This window comes from Neomonachus schauinslandi, chromosome 4 (assembly GCF_002201575.2).
Source record: "Neomonachus schauinslandi chromosome 4, ASM220157v2, whole genome shotgun sequence".
NCBI lineage: Eukaryota > Metazoa > Chordata > Mammalia > Carnivora > Phocidae > Neomonachus > Neomonachus schauinslandi.
Genome location: NC_058406.1, coordinates 60,109,925 through 60,125,287, shown reverse-complemented (window position 1 = coordinate 60,125,287; position 15,363 = coordinate 60,109,925). Strand labels below are relative to the sequence as shown.

Here is a 15,363-nt window from a genome sequence, read left to right as displayed (position 1 = left end):
TAAGAACACCTAACATGTGATCTACCCTTTTAACAAATTTTAAGTGTGCAAGACAGTATTGTTGACTACAGGTACAATGGTGTACTCTACAAGCAGCTCTGCAGAGCTCATTCATCTTGCTTAACTGAAACTATTCCAGTTAATTAGTAACTCCCCAGTTCCTCCTCCCCCAGACCATGGCAACAATATTCCACTCTGATTCTATGTATTTGACTATTTTAGACACCTCATGTAAATGGAATCATGCAGCATTTGTCTTCCTGTGACTGGCTTATTTCCCTTTGTATATTGTCCTCAAAACTCATTTATATTGTCTTATTATTTCAGAATGTCCTTCTTTTTTTAATGCTAAGTGTATTCCATTATGTGTATATGTCACATTTTCTTTATCCATTCATCTGTTGATGGACATTTAGGTTGTTTCCATACCTTGGCTGTTGTGTATAGTGCTGCAATGAACATTGCAGTGCTAATAATCTCTTTTAGATCCTGATTTCAATTATTTTTGATCAATACCCAGAAGTGGGATTACTAGATCATATGGTAGTTCTATTTTTAATATTTTGAGAAATCTTCATACTATTTTCCATAGTGTGTGCACCATTTTTTTTTAAGATTGTAACTTTATTTTTTTAAAGATTTTATTATTTATTTATTTGAGAGTGAGAGAGAGAAAGAGCATGAGTGGGGAGGGGCAGAGGGGGAGGGAGAAGCAGGCTCCTCGCTGATCAGAGAGCCTGATGTGGGGCTTAATCCCAGGACCCTGGGATCATGACCTGAGCTGAAGACAGACATTTAACTGACTGAGCCACCCAGGCACCTGTCTGCACCATTTTGTATTGCCACCAACAGTGTGCAAGGGTTCCACATTCTCACCAACATTTGTCATCTTTTATTTTTTATATAGCCATCCTGAGGCATGTAAGGAGAAATCTCACTGTGGTCTTGACTTACATTTTCCTGATAATTAGTGACATTGAACATTTTTTCATATATCTGTTGACCATTTGTGTGTCTTCCGTGGAGAAATGTCTATTAAAGTCTTTAGTCCACTTAAAAATTTGAAAAACCAATAATAGGGGTTTTTATTATTATTGAATTATATGGGTTTCTTATATATTTTGGAGATTAATCCCTTATCAGATATGTGGTTTGCAAATATTTTCTCCCATTCTGTAGATTGCCTTTTTCCTCTGTTAGTTGATTGCTTTGCTGTGTAGAAGCTTTTTAGTTTGATAAAATTCCACTTGTCTATTTTTGCTTTTGTTTCCTGTGCTTTACTTGGCACCCTTGTCAAAGTTCAGTTGACTATATGTGTGTTGATTTATTTCTGGGCTCTCTATTTTATTCCACTAGTCAATATATCTGTCTTTATGCTACTATCTTACTGTTTTGATTACTACAGCTTTGTAATATATTTTGAAATCAGTAAGTGTTATTCCTCTAGCTTTTTTCTTACTTAAGATTGATTTGTTGTGGTCTTTTTGTGGTTCCATATGAATTGTAGAATTGTTTTTTCTATTTCTATAAAAAATGCCATTGGTATTCTGGTAAGGTTGCATTGAATTTGTAGATTGCTTTGGGTAGTATAGGTGTTTTTAACAATATTAATTCTTCCAGTTCACTGAATACAAGATAACTTTCTATTTATTTGTGTCTTCATTTTTTTCATCAACGTCTTAATGTTTTTAGTGTACAGATCTCTCACCTTCTTGGGTAAATTTATTACTAAGGATTTAAAAGGTTATTTTTATGCTCCTTTATTATCTACCAAACAGTATTAAACAGCATTTCATCATTTTGTGTTTATGTACACCCCTGTCAACCTTCCGCTTAAGAAACAGAAAAAAAAAAAACTAAGAACCAGAAAAACTTCTGACCATATTTAGATTCTGAGCAGTTTTTAGGGAGAGGAGAATGTGTTAGATACTAAACATTTCCTTGCAGTGAAGCTTCTGTTTCTAAGTATGGAGATCTTTAGGTCATTTTATAATGTATTTTGGGACAGAAATCATTGGCAGGGTGAAATGCAATCATGGCTCCATTATTTTACTCAAGGCTTGTTTAATGGACAGATCCCTTTCTGTTTTTTGGTAGCAACATTTTTTAAAAAGCTAGCATGACTTTTGCATGGGAGATATTTCAGATTTTCATGATATTTGTTTAATAGTTACAATTTGTTAAATACCTCTTTTTATAGGCAAGAGGCAAAAAAGAATCATTAATTTTACAGTGAGAGTTAAAGGGCTTCTGATCTATTAAGAATTCAACCAAGGGTTTCTGAGAACACCTATGTGTATACTCAGTTTTCAGTCATAATTCTGATATCTTGCTCTGCTCTTTCAGACTAAATGTGCAACTAGAATCTACTTTAATGCCTCATTTTTTGCATTGTTTTGACTTCTCTTTAGATCAATGGCCAAGTAAGTAATTGTTATTTCTAAGCCTGCAATTCAAGTAGACAATTCTAAATATTTTTCTCTGAAAATTAAAAAAGAATTGCTATAGAAAAGGAGACTGTTAAATAGAATTGTATAAACTATTTTCTTATATAACTTAGTAATTTAGGTAAAAGGCTAATTCCATAGCAGTGTCAAGCAAATCTGGAAAATATGCATTATTCTATCTCTAGGCATTTTCCTATGGTAAGCTTGGATAAGAGATACAGAATCCAAACTACCTCATGTCACATTTCTCTTTTTCTATGTGAACTGTGATTTGACAGTTTGTTTGCATTACTTTATGCCAGTGCCCTACATATCTAAAGGTGGTACCTTTTACATTATTGCTTGCCTTGTATGTCTAGATAGATGACCTTAGCCCTTTTGGATTATATTTATTATCAATTCCCTAATTTGCAAATATGAATACCATTTTAGGGCCTATTACTGAAAAGCTTTTACTAGATATTGAGCCACTACACATCATATAGAAGGTGCTTATGTATCAGATCACCAGTTTACCTCACAGATTTGAACTTGTATATGTATAGCTTTCATGATTATCTTTCCTGTCTTATGGTAATGCAAGAGTAGCAAAAAAAATGTAACTGATAGAAAGCACACATGTAGACCTTAACATATGTTTGTTTAGAAAGTTCACTTTTGGGGCGCCTGGGTGGCCCAGTTGGTTAAGTATCTGCCTTCTGCTCAGGTCATGATCCCAGGGTCCTGGGATTGAGCCCCACATCGGGCTCCCTGCTCAACAGGGAGATTGCTTCCTCCTCTCCCATTCCCTCTGCTTGTGCTCTCTCTCTCTTTCATTCAATGCTATCAGCTGTATCTAATAAAGACTCTTGGTGCCATTTTCAGGTAAGAGACAGGAAAGGTGAAACAAAAAGGCTGTAGAACAGTAAGCAGATGAAAGGTATCAGAATAAGGGAAAAGGAAGAAAAAATAAGTTAATGTGACAAAAGAAGTACTATCAGATATTTAAAATTGGTTCTTCCTCTGCTATACCTAAATCTTATAGTGGGACTCTTTTTTTTTTTTAATTGAAGTATAGTTTATACACAATGTTACATTAGTTTTAGTGAGACTTTTGACTTCCTTGTAAAACACAAACTGTCTTTGAGAAAAAGTAATATATTTAGAAGTACAGTATGTATTTTTAAAATTCATTTTGAGGGTTCCCTGGCTGGCACAGTCAGTTAAGCATCTGACTCTTGGTTTTCAGCTCAGGTCCTAATCTCAGGGGCATGAGATCCAGCCCTTGTCAGGCTCCATGCTCAGCGTGAAGTCAGCTTAGATTCTCGCTCCCTCTCCTCTGCCCCTCTCCCCCATGTGCACTCTTTCTCTCGCTCAAATAAATAAGTCTTTAATAAATAAAATTTGAGTATAAATATTTATATTCAATAAATATTTGAATTTTTAAAATTGAATACCAAAAATGCAAAACATAATGCTAGCTGTAGTGGAGGACAGACACAAGGATATATAAGACATGTTCCCTATTCTCCAAAAACTAAAATTTACCCAAGGTGTTAAGATGGGCAGCTACAGCAAAAACAGATTTCTCTATAAACTCTATGAATGGGTTTTATCCCACTGCTATAAGACAGTGCTTCCAAATGTTTCCAGTCATGGCAGAAATCTATATAATTTTTTTTTTTACAGATTTTATTTATTTGAGAGAGAGACAGATAGTGACAGAGATAGCGAGAGAGAGCACAAGCGGGGAGGAGAGGGAGAAGCAGGCTCCCGCTAAGCAGGGAACCTGACGCAGGGCTCAATCCCAGGACCCTGGGATCATGACCTGAGCCAAAGGCAGACACTCAACCGACTAAGCCACCCAGGCACCCCAGAAATCTATAGTAATAATAATAATAATAATAATAATAATATTTGTAAAGGGTACTGGGTTAAAAAAAGAGTTTGTAATCTGGAGAAGAAATATGTAATTATATTCCGTTTATATTATAGTGATAAGATATGAATTATTAAATAAGATATCAAGTATTGAATTTATATAAAACTTTGAAATGATGTCTTTACAACTGTTTGATGAACGTGAGCTTGATTTCCATGAATGTAAAATCTTTATATCAGATACAGTGATTATAAAATATGTTCACAAATCCTTTGCACACTTTCCTTAAAAAAGTGGAGCCTAGTTCTCTCCTTGTGGGGTGGACTTACTGATTTACATATAATGAATACAATATGGCAAAAGAAATGGTGTGTGTCTCACAAGACTATCATAAAAGATATGTGTCCTGCTCTGGGCTCTTTCTGGCAGATTACTTGATCTGGGGGAAGTCCAGGTAGTTCTTTTGAAAGGCCCATGGAGCAAGGAACTGAGGCCTTCTGCCAATAGGCATTAAGGAACATAGACCTCTGAATAGTCATGTGAATGAGCCATCTTGGAATGAAGTCCTCCAGCTCCAGTTAAGCTTTGGACTACTGCAACCCTGGTTGACATCTTTACTGTAACATTATTGGGAAATCTGAGCCACAAGCACCAACTAGGCTACTCTTGAATTTTTAACACAAAGAAATTGTGAGGTAATAAGTGTTTATTGTTTTAAAGCCCATATGTTTTAGAGTAATTTTTTTTAAGTAGCGATAGGTAACTAATATACCAAGTTATAATGATAATGTTTTTTAAGCCTTCATAGTCTCCAATAACAAGTAACTTAGGTTGACTGATGAAATAGAAAACAATTTTTAAGGATTTATTTATTTACTTTTAGAGAGAGTGGGAGAGGAGCAGAGGGAGAGAGAGAGAAAAAAAAAAATCTCCAGTAGACTCCCTGCTGAGTGTGGAGCCAAGCTCAGAGCTAGATCTCAGGACCCTGAGATTATAATCTGAGCCAAAACCAAGAGTTAGAGGCTTAACCGACTGAGCCACCCATGAACCCCCAAAATATAAAACAATTTTTGTAGTCATTCAGATATTTCCAATAGTTGAAAGAGTCTGTGCGTGAATTTCCCCCATTTCTTTCATTGACAAATGTAACATTGTGTGTGTGTGTATCTCTGTGTGTGTGTGAAAATGTGAATGGACTCAATCTAATTGAATTTTTATATCATTCTATATTTTAAAATAATGATGAAACTCAAGTTATAGAAGAGCATCCACTGGGCTGCTAGGCAGAATATCATTAAAAATGTATATCAACCAAAACTGGATTGAAGTATCTGATATATGCATACCAGGATTTGGGAGTTCCCACCCCAAGTCGGCTGCACTTTGGGCGATGCGCCATGCTTTTTAAGCACCTATTTCATGAGCCTCTTGTCAATGGTAAACAGTGCCACACATGGTAACTCACTGCCTAAGTGTGTTTTTCAAGTGATGGAATACCTCCTGAGCCCCTCTCTATTGCTATGACTGCAGAATAATATGTCAGACCCCACTTGAACTCCAAAGTTTCTGGTTGAAATTTATGCCAAAGGGAGCCTAGAGGCTGTAGCTACTCCACACCCCACCAGAGTGATCAACTTCACTGAGCACTCCCATTACTCGTTAACAGCATACTGGTGTACCACAGCATACCAGCCAAGGAATGGTGCTTAGAAGTTCAGAAGAGAGGGTAATCTTTTTTTTTTTTTTTTTATTAGTCTGCTCAGACTTCCATAACAAAATACCACACACTGAGTGGCTTAAGCAGAAATTTATTTTCTCAGTTCTGGAGGCTGGAAGTCTGAGATTGGGGCGCCAGCATGGTCATTTTCTGGTGAGACCCCTCTTTCTATCTTGTAGTTGACAACCATCTTCTGTGTATTCACATGACCTTTTTTTAGTGTGTGTGTGTGTGTGTGTGTGTGTGTGTGCGCGCGCGCGCATGGAGAGATGTAGAAAGCGAGCTCTTTGGTGTCTCTTCTAAACAGGACACTAATCCTATTAGATCAGTAACATTTTATTATTTGTTTTCTGTCCTTAGTTTTTTGTTCCTCTGTTTATTTTTTCCTGTCTTCTTTTTGCTTATTCAAATATTTTTGTAACCTATTTTAATTTATCCTTTGGATTTTTAGTGGAACCTCTGCATTATATGTTTATTTTCTGTAGGGATTTTAATATAAATCCTTAACTTTGCACAATCTATTTAATATTGTACCACTTCACATAAAATACAGAAAGGATGAGTCTAAATGGCTTATATGGTTGCATGATTTCTGTATTTTATATGAAGTGATATCCTTCATGATATAATTTTCATTCATATTACATGTTTTGGATTATATTGTGGGCATCACAAATGTTATGTTGTATGCTCTGGATTCTGTTATAAGGGTATTGATGTTTTTAGCAGGTCATTATCTGTTTTAGTTTATTCTCCAGAGTCCTCAGATATTTGTTCTTTGTTTTGTTGTTTTGTTTCATTTTTTCCCAGATGTTAGCCATATGTTAGGATCTTACTCCAACATATTGGCTATTTCTTTAAGCTTCAGTTTCTTTATCTGAAAAATGGGGATAAAAATAGTACAGTACTTAACCTCATAAGATTGTTGAGGAAACTAACCGTGATCATTTATTTAAAGGATGTGGAACAATGTGACATATAGCAAATACACTCAGTGTATATTAGCTGTATCATGATTAGTGATCAATACCATCTACCTTATAGGGTTATCAATATTAAATGATAAATACATATTTAAAGAAGTAACCCTAGAGGTAAGGGTTCAATAAATGACCATATTTATGTTATTCAAGATGAATAATCTTTTTATAGATGGTGATGAAAATTAGGCCTTTCAAAGAAGTGGGAATAGCATGAGCCAAAGATAAGGAATAGAAGTGTCTAAGTCCTGTTCAGAAGTTGTGACTGTTATATTTGAAGTGTAGGGTTCTTAAAGGGAATAACAATAGATGTGGGGAATACAGAAAGTGAGGGTGCAAAAGATGAGAGGAAAGTATCAATTTAAAACAGCAGCCCACCACCCAAACTGAAGAGTATCCCTGAATTGACCTAGCTGTCTGTAGAAAAAATATTTATTAGACATATATTTATTGAAAACCTGTCATGCACCAGACATTCTTCTAAGTGCTTAGTATAAACTAGTGAACAAAACAAGCATGGTCTCAACTTTCATAGAACCTTGAGGATCTGGTAACCTATGTTTTAACAAAATTATTTACTATATATCTATCAAGTCCTGGTCATTGTACTAAGATAGTAATGTAACTTAAAACGATGCAGACAGCACAGTGTTACTCTCCTACTTGTTGTCTGTTATTGGGCAATGTCCCTATAGCTAAGGTGACCGTATAATTTACCTTCCAACCTGTGTCACTTCTGAAACTGAAAGCAGTTGCTGTTAATAAACTTCATCAGGACAGGAGGCAAAAACGGGGACTTTCCATGGCAAACTGGGTATATACATATGCCAAGTCTCTTTTACATGTAGTGATTTCTTTAGAGGCTTACATATCAAGAGGCTATAGCCACAGATTTTTTTCTCCTTAATGTTTGGCTTACCTAGCATGTACATATTATATCGATTTCCCCAAGGTTTCATCCTTAGTTCTCTTGTATCTCTTGACTATGCTTATAGTTTTACCTATAAAAAACCTCTGCTATTGGCTCCAAATATTTATCTCCAGATTTGCCCTCTCTTCCAGCATTTAGATTCAGCTCATTTATCTACCTGCTTGCTGGACATCTGTAGCAACTAACTGCGGATAATAGCTGCTGAATGTATATTTTATAAAACCAAATTTCACATATTTTTTTTTCACATCTGTATCTTTGATTATGATCCTCCCACCCTGGGAATCTTTGTTTCTTGTTTTCTTGCTCACACCTTTTGCAAATTCACTGAATTCTCCCACACACCCAAAATGTGGACTTATAGTAATATAGATATAAATATAAAACAAAGACTCTCTTTAAAAATAAACCCAGCTGTTACCTTCTCCAGAAGAGTTTCGCTGACAACCACTTACCCTAACCCAGATAGGGTAAAGTGTCTTTCTTCTGTGTTTCCAATGTTTCCTGCATACATGTACTTTTACCTTACCATTTGCTATAGTATTGTGAAGATACCTGCTTTATCCATTTGCCTCTTCTACTAGGCTTTAAGGGTTTTTTTTAAGACTATAAAATTCTTGAGCCAGCACTGTTTTCACTTTTTTGAAGACTCCAGCTCACAGTAGATGGTGCCCACATATTTATCCATCTAAGTCAAATTGAAATTTTCACTTACAAAATTGTAATAGAAGAAACTTAACTTTTTATCATTTATAGTTCTGGCACTCTAAATAGTGCCTGGGAATTAACCTACAAATCATTTATGTCTTAGCTAAGCATTATAAATGTGGTTAGAAGTAGTTGGATAAGTACAAAAGTGTAAAAGCATGGAAGTTTTTGTAGACTATGACAAATAATTTGAATTTTGTCCTGAAGTCATATCTAAGCCACAGACCTTCAAAGACACAGTTTTAAGAGATCACTCTGACTTGATCACTCTGTGGGCAATGAAGTATGTTGTGTGTTGGGAAATACAGAGACTACTTAAGCCATTGCAGTTAGTCAAAGTAAGAATTGATAGAAACCTGAAGTAAGCTGATGGAGGGAAATGGAGAAAAAAAAAATCAGTTAATTTGAGCTACATTTTTGAACTAAAATCTACGTACTAATTGATAAAATTGATACGGGAAGAATAAACTAGTAGGTGGCATTTGCTGAAATAGGGCTGATTTTAGAGGGAATTGGTTTCTGGTAGCAAAAAATTGAATGTACCAACTTTGAAAAGCCATGAGTAGGATTCATTTAAGGAGAGGTGGAGATGGTAAGGAGAGCTAGTATCAAGTCCTGAAGAACTCCAGAGATTTGGTGGACAAGGGAGAATCTGCAAATTAAAAGCAATCAGAAAGCTAGAAGAAAAATCAGGGGAGCTTCAGAGAATCTAGAGAAAAAGGTATCTTTAAGATATCAGGAGAGCTTCAGCAAATCTGCAAATCAGAGAATTTGAAAGGAAAAGAAGATTTCAAGGAGAAGCAATTAACTGTGTTAAGCACTATTGAGAGTTAAGAAAAATTAGAACAGAAAAAAGTATTCTCCATATTTATCACCATGAAAGCCTTTAGTAGGAAGAGTTTCAAAATTTGGGTGGGAACAGTAGAGATAAGATCCATATCTAAATGAGTTGAAAAAATATAAAAGGTGATGAAAAGGAGGTAGCATAGGGAGACAACTCTTTCAATAGTTTTTATTCTAAAACTGAACAGGAAAAGTGTAATGGTAGCTAGAGGGCATTGTGGTAGTGCTTGCATCGTGGTTTGATGGGAATGATTCAGTAGAGAGGCAGTGATAAAGGAGAACACTAATTGCAAAAGTGAAAGTAAAGGCTGATGGGGCCAAAGTACATGTGAAAAATTTGACCACTGCTGAAGGAAGGGATGCTTCCTTTATTGTATCAGAGTAGAAGATGAAAGTGCATGAACATGCAGATAGGTTTATAAATTTTGTTATAAAAAGATGAGAACACTTCCTTCAGTTGGCTTCTATTTTTACAATAATTAGTGAGATTAATTGTAAAGTCTTGAAACAAAATAAGCATACAAAGAAGGCTTCCTTTATATTCTGTACTTCACTATACATTGGATGTTGAGGGGAGCAATAAAAGTGCTTTGCTGTATTTTCCCCACTCGTTATTAGATTATCTGGCTATTTGAATTATACTATTGATGGAATTCAGGAAATAAGCTCCAAGTTTTCCATATAAAATATAGTGAAAAAGTAATAATAACTAACATGTGGCTCTTACTCATTATAAGGCATTGTTCTTATACATAAATAGCAAGTTTCATCAGGCATTTTACATTTTGTTAAGTCATTTAATCCTGTATGACCCTATAAATTGGATATTATTATATCCATCTTACAGTGAGTACACTGAAGCCCAGAGAATTAAATAACTTGCCTAGACCACATAGTAAGTGGTAAAACTAGATTCAAATCCAGCCCAGCTGTCTCCAAATTTTAGGCTTTTACCACTATAAAAGATGTATTAATCTTGAGCAACAAGATTAATTCATCTATTTATTCATCCAACACTTATACTTATTGACATCTACTATTTAGTTAACTCTACTACCCCACCCCCTGCCAAAAAGAAAAGACTCTCCTCTCTGCAAAATACCAGGCTAAAGGCTAGGAATGGAGGATGAAAGAAAACATGAATCCTACTCCTATGGAGCTTATATCTAGCTTGCTACTATGTCTAAGAATTTCTACATAGAGCTTTAATATAAATGGATTGTGATAAGGTTTTTTTTTAAGATTTTACTTATTTATTTGAGAGAGAGAGATAGAGATCACGGGTCAGGGGGAGGGAGGGTAGAGGGAGAAGCAGACTCCCCGCTGAGCAGGGAGCCCTTGGGGTTTGATCCCAGGACCCTGAGATCATGACCTGAGACAAAGGCAGACGCTTAACTGACTGAGCCACCCAGCAGGCAACCTGGATTGTGATAAGTTCTATGAGGAAGGGATTGATATTAGAGTTAATAAAATATACCAATTCTTTATATAAAGAACAAGGAAAAGTGACATGTGAAGAGGACTTAAAGAATGGATAGAATTTGAATACATATGTAGATAGGGAAAACAACAAACTGGACAAAATATAAAATAATATAAGCGAAGTCCCAAAGATGAGAAGATGTTGTGTATGTATAGGGGAAAAAATGAAGCTCTTTCCCTATGATAAAGATCCTAGGCTTAAAAGCAGAACTATCCTTCATCCTGTAAATGGAGAACCAGGAAGGTTTTGTTTCCCTTTGGGTGGAAGTCATGATATGATTAGAATCCTGTTTTAGGAAGATGTATTTTATAGCAGCGAGCGATGTCTGGAAGCAGAAAAAGAAATTGGGAGACTTTTTTTTTTTTTTTTTTAAGAGAGAGACTGCTTGTGGATGCATGCATGCTAGCAGGAGGGCGGGGAGGGGAAGAAGGAAAGAGAGAATCTCCAGCAGGCTTCATGCCCAGGGTGCAGCCCCTTGTGGGCCTCAGTCTCATGATCCTAAGATCATGACCTGAACTGAAATCAAGAGTCTGACATTTAACTGACTGAGACACCCAGGTGCCCTGAAATTGGGAGACTTTGAAAAGTGCTAATGGGATTATGTCCAATCAACCAATGAGAGACATCTCAATCATCATCTACAAAGTAAATGTAGTTAGTATATACAATAAAGTATTGCTTCTATTTTCAAAGAACTTGCAGTCTCACTATTCACTACATTAAGCTATTAAAGAGCAAACTTATGTATACTAGTAACTGATACTGTGATTTATAACAAGAAAAATATACTTGGTCTTTGTCCTTGGTTCTAGCACAGAACTCCTAAAACTCTTGAAATTTTCTTTTTTTTTTTTTTTAAAGATTTTATTTATTTATTTGAGAGAGAGAGAACACATGAGAGGGGATAGGGTCAGAGGACGAAGCAGACTCCCCGCCGAGCAGGGAGCCCCATGTGGGACTCGATCCAGGGACTCCAGGATCATGACCTGAGCCGAAGGCAGTAGCTTAACCAACTGAGCCACCCAGGCGCCCACTCTTGAAATTTTCTAAGTGATGAGAGAAGAGCAACAAAAATGTCTTTTGTTATGTTAGGTGATTTTGGATCACACCTAAGGCTGGTTGCCAGGGGAACCAACCCCATAGTTAGAGAGTTGGAAATTTCAGTTCCACCCTCAACCTCTGGAATGGGGTTTGGGGATGGAGGTTGAATTTGATCCCTAATGGCCAATGGTATAATCAATCATGCCTATGTAATGAAGCCTCCATAAAAACCCAGAAGGACTGGGTTCTGAGAGCTTCCATGTTGGTGAGCACATAGAGATTTGGGCAGAGTGGTGTGCTTGGAGAGACAGCATGGAAGCTTTGTGCCCTTTCCCCATACCTTGCCCTATGCATCTCTTCTGTCTGGCTGTTCATGAGTTATATCCTTTTATAATAAACCAGTAATCTAGTAAATAAAATGTAAAATGTTTCTCTGAGTTCTGTGAGCCACTCTAGCAAATTGAACCCAGGTGGGGCTTAGTGGAACCTCTAATCTATAGCCAGTTTGTTAGAAGCACAGGTGATAACCTGGACTTCTGACTGACATCTGAAGGGGTAGGGGCAGTCTTGTAGGACTGAACCTTTAATATGGGAGGTGACCCTGTCTCCAGGTAGATAGTGTCAGAATTGAGTTGAATTGCAGGACACCCAGCTGGTGTTGGAGCATTGCTTGGTGGTATGGGGGAAAAAAAATCCCAATCCCCATATGAATTGAAATCGATGACCAGAAACTTTAGTAAATTATTAGAGTTGTATTTTCTATCCCTGATCTTTTATTCTTGGCCAGCTTTCTCATGTCAAGATTTGCACATAAAATCAAATAATACAAAAGAGTACCTTTTCTAGGTAGTTGCCCAGACCACATCCTATTTACTCTAGATTTCTAGAACTGAAATCCTATATTTTGTCCCTCTGTGTCTAGTGCCTTGCTTTGGACCCAAACTCTTAAGAGTTTTTTTTTCTGGACACTTTGGCTTTGTATCCTGATATATTACCTTTTATACTTGCTAGACTTGGTTTTCTACTTTGCTTTAGACTCTGCTTCCTTTTCTAATGTTAACATTCCTATGGCCTCTAGTGAAAATCATGCCTATTTGCTTCTTCCCTACTGCCTACCTAGGTCCTACCCTTTTTTATGGTCACCTTAACGTCCATAAAGTCTCCACCAGCAGATTTGCATTTGACATATAAAGATTTTAAGATAATTTTCTATTAGAAAAAATAAAATTGTTGTAGACTATATCGTTAGTAGAGATGTGATTTTGATAGAGGGAATTAGTCAAACATGGGAAACATCTTTTCCTAAGACTAATAAGCACAACTTTTTTTAAACTGTATTTGCCACCTAATCCTAAATTCATAACTGGGTTTGTTGGAAAATAAATATATGAACAATGATGTGATTCAAGTTATTGTATTAGTTAGGTTGGCTATAATAACAAATAGACCCAAATGTAATTGCCATTTATTTCTGGCTTCTATAAGAGTCCAAGTTTGATTAATCCTGGTGAGTACGTAGTTTTTTAAGCAGCAATTCAGGGAGCCAGGATCCTTCCACGTTGTGGATTCACCATCTTCTAGGGCCTTATCCTTATCTCTGTCTAGTGAGTCAGGAGAAGAAAGAAAATATAGAGAATACATATTCGTTTCCTAATAGCCTTGGACCAGAAATGACACATATCACTTCTGTCCACACTTTACTAGAGAGGACTTAGTCTCATCACTACACATAATAGCAAAGGAGGTTGAGGGATTTGTGTGTCCAATAAGAGAAAAAACAATTTTGATGGCAGCTATTAATTTCTACCAGTTAAGACAAATAAGATAAAATGGATTACAAAGTCCTTTGCAAATATGAGATAATAATAACTAAATGTAAAAATAATATGTGCGATTAAGTATTAAGTGTAAGATAAGTTACTGCTATTAAGTCATTGCCAGTTAAGTGATTGTGAGAGATAATGCAGGAAATACAGGAATCAGTGCATTTTTGTGTTAAATGGTTTCAATAGTGATTTCCCTCTCCAAAATCACTATTAAAACACAAGTTTAAAAAGAACATCAGTTGGGAAAAATGCTTCTTAATAAAGTCAATAACAAGTTCTTGTCAACTTTATTAATGTAGCTTTCAAAACAATAGGGGCAGAAAATAAACTGTGCTTAGCCCTTGTGAAATGTATTATATTTGTCTTCCGTGTGATGTAGGTCAGAAGGAGTCTGAAGATGAAAGTGAGGGTGAAGAATTAGATGCCAGTTTTAGGATATCAGTGTTTAAACTACCCATATATACTTCAGATTCATTGAAGTATGCTGCATTATTGAAAGAAAAAGAAGATTATTTTCCTACATATGTCCAGCCATTTCCTACTACTCATCAAAAACCAACAATTAAAAAAAAAGACATGCTGTTGAAGAGTAATGTAAGAAAAGAGTTTTATACAGCACACAGAACTGGTATAAAACTCCAAACACTTTGGGATATTGATAAATATTATTCAGAACAAAAGAAGCAGGAAAGCCATAAAAAAAAAATAACAGCTATCACCATTGCACAAGGTGCCCAAGAAAGAGTTCGCTCAACTGTTCAAGAAAACCTAAATAAGAAAAAAAATGCTGCACAAAAACTAATTGCAAAAGATAATGAGACAATTCAGCATGGTTTACAACAACTTTGGCAGGACAGATTCAATTACCTCGACAAAGTTAGAGAGAGGAGAGCGCTGTTTCTGGCAGAAAAAAAACAAAAGGCTGAAGACCGTTTATTAATTCAAAATATAAGTAATGAGCGCACTCTTTTGTCCAAAGGAATTATTAAAATGGACAGATTGAGGAAGAATCAAGCTGTCTTACAAGAGAAAAGTCTGATTGTTCAGCAAAGGCTAGAAATGGAAAAATATCAAAAGAATTTATTAAAACAAATGAAGGAAATCAGGTAGGTACAGTTTTGATATTATAGAAGATTTTAAGTCAATTACATGTGAATATTGCATACTAAGTGCTGAGACCTAATAAACAGTACTTTGTTTATAACATTCTCTTTGAAAAATAGAAACAACAAAAAAGGACAAAAATGTTCTAATATATTACTAAAGATGAGACAATAAAACAACTCTGTCTCATCCCACCTCCACCCTCATCCAACAAAACCTGCTTCTTAATTAATGGTTGTTCTTATCGTAAATGGCAGTCATCATTGGGCTCTTGACTAGTGCTAGAAACCAGTCTTTTACAACTCAGTCTCTCTCATTGCCAACATCTAATAAGTTTCCTTATTCATTTTACTCTAAAAGGAGTCTCAAACTGATTCTTTTCAATCCACTTCTCCCATTCTAATGCAGACTCTCAGTCATTC

General features: G+C 35.8%; 1 protein-coding gene across 1 annotated transcript in view; it reads left to right on the top strand.

The window, feature by feature from the left end:
* LRRIQ3 (leucine rich repeats and IQ motif containing 3) overlaps window positions 1-15,363 on the top strand; it is a 191,064-nt gene that overhangs the window by 167,592 nt on the left and 8,109 nt on the right. The window contains exon 7 of the mRNA XM_021678115.1: window positions 14,217-14,943. Coding sequence (XP_021533790.1) covers window positions 14,217-14,943 — 727 coding nt within the window. The remainder of the gene's footprint in view (window positions 1-14,216; window positions 14,944-15,363) is intronic.